At 18.1% G+C, this 8,046-nt stretch overlaps 2 protein-coding genes across 5 annotated transcripts; one reads left to right on the forward strand and one right to left on the reverse strand.

Moving 5' to 3' along the window:
• The first annotated feature begins 2,839 nt into the window (after nucleotides 1-2,839).
• On the forward strand, nucleotides 2,840-4,975 carry LOC102679157 (sepiapterin reductase). The gene is made up of 5 exons (XM_006615561.1): nucleotides 2,840-3,003; nucleotides 3,238-3,416; nucleotides 3,577-3,962; nucleotides 4,064-4,377; nucleotides 4,465-4,975. Exons 3-5 carry the CDS (start codon nucleotides 3,728-3,730, stop codon nucleotides 4,705-4,707), a joined length of 792 nt encoding a protein of 263 aa, XP_006615624.1. The 5' UTR covers nucleotides 2,840-3,003; nucleotides 3,238-3,416; nucleotides 3,577-3,727; the 3' UTR covers nucleotides 4,708-4,975.
• Nucleotides 4,976-5,009: 34 nt separating this feature from the next.
• On the reverse strand, nucleotides 5,010-7,294 carry LOC102679017 (uncharacterized transporter BU466-like). 4 transcript variants are annotated; one of them, XM_031510437.1, is made up of 7 exons: nucleotides 6,980-7,294; nucleotides 6,346-6,606; nucleotides 6,066-6,161; nucleotides 5,932-5,984; nucleotides 5,594-5,873; nucleotides 5,329-5,511; nucleotides 5,010-5,250 (listed from the first exon to the last, which is right to left on the reverse strand). In XM_031510437.1, the coding sequence occupies exons 1-7, from the start codon at nucleotides 7,062-7,064 to the stop codon at nucleotides 5,015-5,017; spliced, it is 1,194 nt and encodes a 397-aa protein (XP_031366297.1). In that variant the 5' UTR covers nucleotides 7,065-7,294; the 3' UTR covers nucleotides 5,010-5,014. The 4 variants fall into 4 exon arrangements, with proteins under 4 accessions (XP_031366297.1, XP_031366295.1, XP_031366296.1 ...); XM_031510435.1 differs by having other exon boundaries at nucleotides 6,066-6,281; nucleotides 6,980-7,292; XM_031510436.1 differs by having other exon boundaries at nucleotides 5,932-6,161; nucleotides 6,980-7,291.
• Between the last annotated feature and the right edge of the window lie 752 nt (nucleotides 7,295-8,046).

Consider the following 8,046-nt stretch of genomic DNA (forward strand, 5'->3'; position numbering starts at 1 on the left):
TTCTTTATTAATAGGATTATTAATTTAGAACTTAAAAATATATTACATATTATCGCGTTATTATCACTAATATTATTATATAATGTAAACTATATTTATAATTGTGCAGTTTTTCTTACTGCAATGTTTCGTAAAATATGAATTATAATATACCTTTTTCAAATGCTAATTCTTTATGTCCTTATTTCTAATAATAAATTGCAATCAAAATATTATTTGAAAAATATATAACACATAGAAAATTATCATGTAATATTAAAAAATTAGTATATTTTTCATTAAAAGGACATAAGAATTAAGACAGGACATAAAGAATTAAAAATTTCATCAACATTATTAATATGTAAAAATACATACATCACATTGAAGTATAATATTGCATTGTTATTATATGCATATAAATGAATTATTAGAAATTAATTATTTAATAATACATCTTTATGTATACTTATATAAACAATTTATCTTTTACAAGCATATTTTTTTTTATATATGACTCAATATAATTATTATTTGAAATTTTTTTATAAATTATTAAGCAATATATTAAAAATGTTAATGTGTGAGCGCTGTGATTATGAAATTTAAATTTTGTCAAATTTTATAATTTTTGTATATAAAATATAAAAAGATATAAGACTGTTAAAATGTCTTAAATCTGCTTCTAAATTATTCTAAAATACATTATAAATTAATTGAGTCAAATTTTAATTGAATTTATATTTAGTAAACGCAATATTATCTATTTTGCAAAGTTTAAAAATAAAATAGTACTTTTAATATTTTTTAAAAAATAATAAAATTATAAAATATAATAACAATAGAATAACAATAAAAAGAGAAAAAATGAAGACTAATAATTTGAAGATAAAAGCATAATATTTATATTTAAATTAAATTATTAAAAAAATTTTCTTAAAGTTAGGCATTTTAACATATTTGATTTAATTTTATATTTTATTACTTTGCAGAAAATTAGAAAACATTAAAATACATATAATTTTCTTCAATTAATTATTGTTAGAAAAATAATATTATTTTTTATATTATAATATAATTATAAAATTTAATCAAATATTGTAATATATTATATGTTTTTCTTTATTGTAACTTCAACTTTTTTTTAATTTTTGTAATATGTTAAAAAATTGAATATATCTTTGCTCAAATTTTAAATTTTAATTTAGATGAATAGGAACTGATTTTTTTGTTTTTTAATGAAAATAATTTATATATATATTAAAAATTATATTGTATATTCATGAAACATATATAATTATAGTTTGGCAAATTCCATATAAAATATGTTTAAGATATATGGAATTATTTGTAGTAATTCAATTTTTATGTTACTTCTAATAGAACTAATGTTCCTGGATTTTGATATTAATATTATAAATTTAATATATGTGCTTTAAATGAAAAAAAAGATAATGTATGCTTATAATTAATGTCTACATCTAAATATAATATGCATATTATCTTTATATAACTTTTTACTATTAAAAAGTATATACAATATCCATTTTGCTATATTATGAACAAAGTATAAAAATTATATAATCAAGTATTAGTTTTTTAAAGTATATTGACAAATATATGTCATTATAATTTTTAAAATTAATATTTTTATTATTCATTTTGTTTCTATATCTATATTAAAATGTATTATATTCGCAATATTTTTTTTAATTGGTTACCATATAATTTAACAAGCATACTTTTTGTACTGTATTTTTTCATTTATTATAAATGAAAAAATAGAAAAGTACTTAAAATTATTCTACTATTACTAAATATATATATAAAATGATATCATTTTATCATATTATAAAAACATAATATTTAAAAGAAATATTATATACATAGATAAATGTATATAAGAAAAAATAAAAAAACAAATAGATAATGTTTTAGACTGAAGTGTCTCAATATTGTAATAAATAGTATTAATACTTGCTTGTTCTATATAAAAAGTCAATAATATTTTTGTAAACATTTTTCTATATAAATTTATGCTTTTTACTTATTAAATGTATGTTGATTGTATATTTGTATACCAATAATAAATTATTCATAAAAATCATATGTTTATTATAATATTATTAGAAATATATTATGATATTTAGATATTTCTTAATTTTAACAATAATACGATTTTAAAGTTTATGTAATATATTCAACTTTGAAAAAAAAAATATATTTTTTTTAATTGATAAATATCTTTTGTATATTAATAGATTTTATTTACACGATTTTATATACACGAGAAAAAAATATATATACATATATACAGACACATATATAGACATATCTTAATCTTGACGAGAAAATAGCATAAAGTTTTATCATCTGATTTTAGATATCAGTTCTATAATAAGTTATATATTATTATTTTATATTTTTTAAAATTAATTTTAAACTTAAAAACTTTTTATTAAATTGATTTTATTCATATTTAATTATATATAATATATAAGTATAATTATATTATAATTCATAAACTTAATTACGTAAAAATAAAAATCCATTCTATTCGAAACATCTATTTTTTCTTTTAAATATTTTTTAAATTCATAAATGGGACTTCAAAATTTTAATATTATCATCAAAAATATTTATAAAGACAAAATTTTAAAAATTAATAAAATTATACAAGAAAAAATTATGTAAACAATACAAAAAGTCACTTCATTGATTAATAATTAATCAGTAAAAATAAATGACATTTGCTTTGATAATCAAGTAACCTAGATATACAATATATGTAAAACAAGAATAAAACAAGATTACTAGATCTTTATACAAAACAAGTTTTGTAAAATTTATGAAATTCTGCAATTACGTAAAACATGAAGTCAGATATTACTGATCCATGGAGCGGAACAGATGTTCCACAAATCAGTAATAATAAGTGTGAAAACTTTTTCGAAGATTCTTTTGTAGTTAATCAGTCACAATATATCAAGTTAGCTGATTCAGAAGAATATTTGGAAAAACTTTGTAAGTTTTAATAAAAGTTTTATTATATTTTATTATTTCTCTTTTTGCATTATGTGCAGTATATAACATATTAATGTTATATTAATTGATAATTTCACAAAAACGTTTTTTTTTTATTTTTATATTCATTTTATTTTACTTTAAATATGTTATTTTATATAAAATAATAAAATAGATATAGAGTAAAATATTTCTATGCAAATTTTTAGAAATTATAAAATATAATTATATTAGATTCCAGACTTAGAATTCTTGAAAAAGGTACATCAAAAAAAGATCTTATAACATCTTTATATGTGGCAAAAGAAGATTCTATTGCACGTTTAATAACTTCTGGATGTAAGCTTGAAACAGAAGAAGATACTGAACTTGTTTCAAATCCTTTAATAAGACATATAGCACCTCATTTACAGGTAACTATGTAAATATAAATAATTCATATTTATTGTTAAATTAATTAAAATTAATTTATAATTTTTATAATATTTATTATATATATTATATATTTATAATTATTATATTATTATATTTACTTATATTTGAAATATATAATATGTATATTTTATTTTTTAGGCATTAACTGCTAGTGAATTAGTTCATCTTTTAAAAGCAGATGTTCTTCAAATTATTAATGAATCTGAACAACAAAAAGAAATTGATTAAAAAATAAATTATAAATTATCTATTTAAAGAATAAAGTAATAATTAAAATTAAAAAAAAAATATGTCAATCAAAATATTATCTGGAAAAGTATTTTTAGTAATAACTGGTGCAAGTCGTGGAATTGGAAAACAACTTGCAATCTCATTTGGTTCAGTTTTAGAAGAAGGTTCACATATTCTTCTATTAGCAACAAATCTGAATGCTTTAAAAGAAACAGCAAAAAATATTCCATCAAGTATATTTGTTGATACTGTTAGTATTGATTTAGCTAAAGCAACAAAAGATAAATTGCATGGTAGGTATATTTTATACATATATTTTATAGATAAGTATAGAGTAAAATAGAATATATATACAATAATAAAATAGAATATATATACAAATATATGATTTTAGATATTATTATACAATCTTTGAAAAATGAGATTTTGGATCAGTTTGATCGTATAGTTGTAATACACAATGTTGGTTCAATAGGAAATATTAATCAATATACAAATGATTTAACAGAATTAAATGTTTGGCATGATTATTATGATTTAAATGTGTTTGTTCCTGCTATATTAAATGGAGTTATTATGAAAATATTTAATGAAAATACAAATACTAAAAAGCTGGTTATAAACATTACATCATTGCTTGGTATAAAACCAGAAAAATCAATGGCCTATTATTGTAGTGGAAAAGCAGCCCGAGAAATGTTTTTTAAAGTAATATTTAATTTTATAATTTTACATTAATGTAAATAATTTAAATAATTTTTATTATATTTATTATTTATTATTTACATTATACAGGTATTTGCATTAGAAAATCCACAAGTGAACGTATTAAATTATTCACCAGGACCAGTTGAAACTGATATGTATTATGAAGTTTGCACCAAAATAGCTGATGAAAATGTTAAAACACGATTTAATGATTTGATAACAAAAAAAACAATTTTAACTTGTGAAAAAACAGTTAATCGTCTTTTAACAATTCTTGAAGAACAAAAATATAAATCTGGTGATCATGTTGATTATTATGATGAATTATAAATTATATAGATTTATCAATAGAAATAATTTACTTTTTATTATCTTTTATGAATTTCATAAAGAAATAAATTTCTAATAAAATTTAAATAGAATTAATTAAAATTGATTATATTTTGTTGACCATTATTGTTATATTATAAAAACAAAATAATATAAAATATAAGTTCTTAAATATTTACATTAAATTCTTTCATTATAGTATAATACAATATAATACATATGTTTATTTTAATTTTCTTTTAGAATAAATATTTATCTTAATAGTAAAGTTTTATCTTAATATTAAAATTTATATTAATATTAAAGTTTATGATGATTCATCATTTTGTATCAATGCTGTATATCTTGCAGAATTAGTTTTTGCATTTTGAATTCGTATATTTATTAAAATAAATATTACAATAATATAAATTCCTCCAGACACTAACCAAACTGGTAATGGATATATAGGTGGCATAAAATGTAAATAAATCATATTATATAAAGAAGCTGCCACAAATGGAGTTAATGTTTCAATAGATATTGTCATAGAAAATATTTTACCTAAATATTTTTAAAAATATTATTTAATTTCATATATAAAAAAAAATGTTATTATTTTCTTTATCTAACAATATTTACCAGTATCTTCTGATGGTACTGATTTGGATAATATAGCACGAATCATAGGATTAGCAATACCACTAAACATTCCTACTACTGCAGATATATACATATGCCAAGGTTTCAATGTAAAGCTTTGTACTAAACTACTACTCAAAGAAGACAATAACGAAAATATAGCTACAGTTTCTTCAGAAAATCCTATAAAAATATTATTTTTTTAATTAAATTCTTTTTTTATTAAATTTTTAAAAATTCTTAATATATAAAATTTAACTTATACCTCCATATGTTACCAACATTTTTACACCAAATGTTATTCCAAGAATTGTAAGTATTATATTTGTAGCCAAATAAATGGAATATTTATTTACATCCCAACCAAATCTAGCACTAACAAATAAGAAACCAATAGTCATTTCTCCTTGCATAGCAATGACCATTAAAATAATAGAAATTATACAACACCAAACTATATATCGATTGAAACCATCTCGTTTTTTGGTACATGTACTTATAAGTTTTCTAACCAAATGAATATTAAACAAGCTCTTTATAGTTATCTACAAATATTAAAAATATTATATTATAATAATAATATATTTATTGCAAAATACATACTGAATCTGTGATGTGAATTGTTTCAGGAACTAAGAAGCAAATATGCAATCCTGCTAAAATGCAACATATAGTAGCAATAACAAATACAAGTGTATATCCATATATTTTAAAAATAATGGGTCCAGCTAATATACCAATTAAAATACCAATAGATATTAAAGCTTCCATCCAAGCTAATTGCCATCCTCTTTCTTGTTCATTTGATATATCAGAAAGATAACAAACAGTACCTAATAAAATTATACAAAATCCTCCACAACAAGCATATGGAATATATGCAATTAACAAAAACCATGGATTGATATCCCAAATAGTCATAGAAGAAAGAAGGAAATATGTTAAAGAAATACCTGTGACAAAAAAATCACAGATTGAATAAATTTAATTTAATTTTTTAAAACATACAATACCGACCAATATAGCCAGATAATATAATAGATTTTCTTCCATATATGTCACTCCATGGTCCCAAAAACAAAGATAATAAAGCAGGAATAATACTTTCAACAATTGACTTTATCATTAAAATTAAACTTGCTTTAGGTTGAACTTGTGCATCTATTTTTAATGCTTCTGCAGAACTACTATTTTCATGTAACAGCAAACATTCTGTTTTATTTATATTTAATATTATACTACAAGTACGATATATTATTAAATCTGTTAAAATATTACCTAAAATTAAAAACATATAATACTCACTTTGTAATAAATTGACTTATTAAAATATATTAATAAATCAATAAATTATATCATAAAAAATTTATTTTTTCAATAAAATAAAAAATTACATATACTTATGTATAGTGAGAATAATGATTTGATACTTTTTTTTTTTTAATAAAAAAAAATATTGTTACATATTGTTCAAATATCTTTCATATATCATAATATAATCTAATATTGTTATTTTGTTTTATTATTTTATTATTATTTCATAGTCTAAAATTCAAATTGTAATAAGTATTACATACCAATCATATATATTATAATTAAATTAAATTATATATACATTAAATATATTATGATATTTATATAAATATATTACTTGATATTGCTTGAGCAATTATTAGCATCATCATAGGTGGTTGTACCAATGTGTAACGTTTCCATTCTGTAATTGTTCTTTCCATTTTATATATACACGTTTTGAAAGTTTAGTTGTAAATTAAACTATATAAAATATTTTATTTATATAAAAATTTAATTATATATAAATCATATAAGTTTAAATTACGTAAAAATATTAATTATATTTGATAGTATAATATTAAATTATTAAAATATAATAAAATTCACTAGATCACGATTAACGATATCTTAACATTATTTTTTAACTCTGAGTGAATCATTTTGATACGCTACGTCATCCATTATAATTAATAGATAAATTTGTCTCATTATTATTTCGATATATCAAAACCTGTAATTTATTTGAATAAATATTGTATTTTAAATATTTTATATATATTTTCATAGTAAAAAAATAAGTTTAATACATATATATATTAATGATAGATATTTATATGTATTTTCTATTTATGATATAGTGAGATTATAAAAATTATTTTACAAAAAATCATAAATATTTTGATTATAAAATATGAATAATATCAATAATCTCATCATATTATATCGTATTCATATAATAATTACAATTTTAGACAGATTACACTTTATAGATATAAATCTATTAATATATTTTTGACAGTTGATCAGCTGATTATCAGCAGTTACTAGATTGTTGCTAGACGATGTTGAATATACATATCTAATTATTTTAATATAAATTATAATATAATAATATAATAATTATACATTATTTTTAAAAATATTCTTAAATAATATTATTTATGTATTATTAATAGAATTTATTAATTCTTCTATATTTAAAATGAAAAATTTTGAAAATAAATATTAATTTGAGATATATAAGTAAAAACAAATATATGTTATAAAACGATAATTATCTATAAATAATAAAGATTTTATAAAATATTTAAAAAAACAACAAATTAATAATAAATATTATTTATTATATTTTTGAAAATAAAAAATATTTTAATGTTATAATATTATAAAGAAAATTCCTATTACTTTCTTGTAAAATTTTTA

The sequence above is a fragment of the Apis dorsata genome, unplaced genomic scaffold (assembly GCF_000469605.1).
Source record: "Apis dorsata unplaced genomic scaffold, Apis dorsata 1.3 scaffold_227, whole genome shotgun sequence".
Lineage (NCBI taxonomy): Eukaryota > Metazoa > Arthropoda > Insecta > Hymenoptera > Apidae > Apis > Apis dorsata.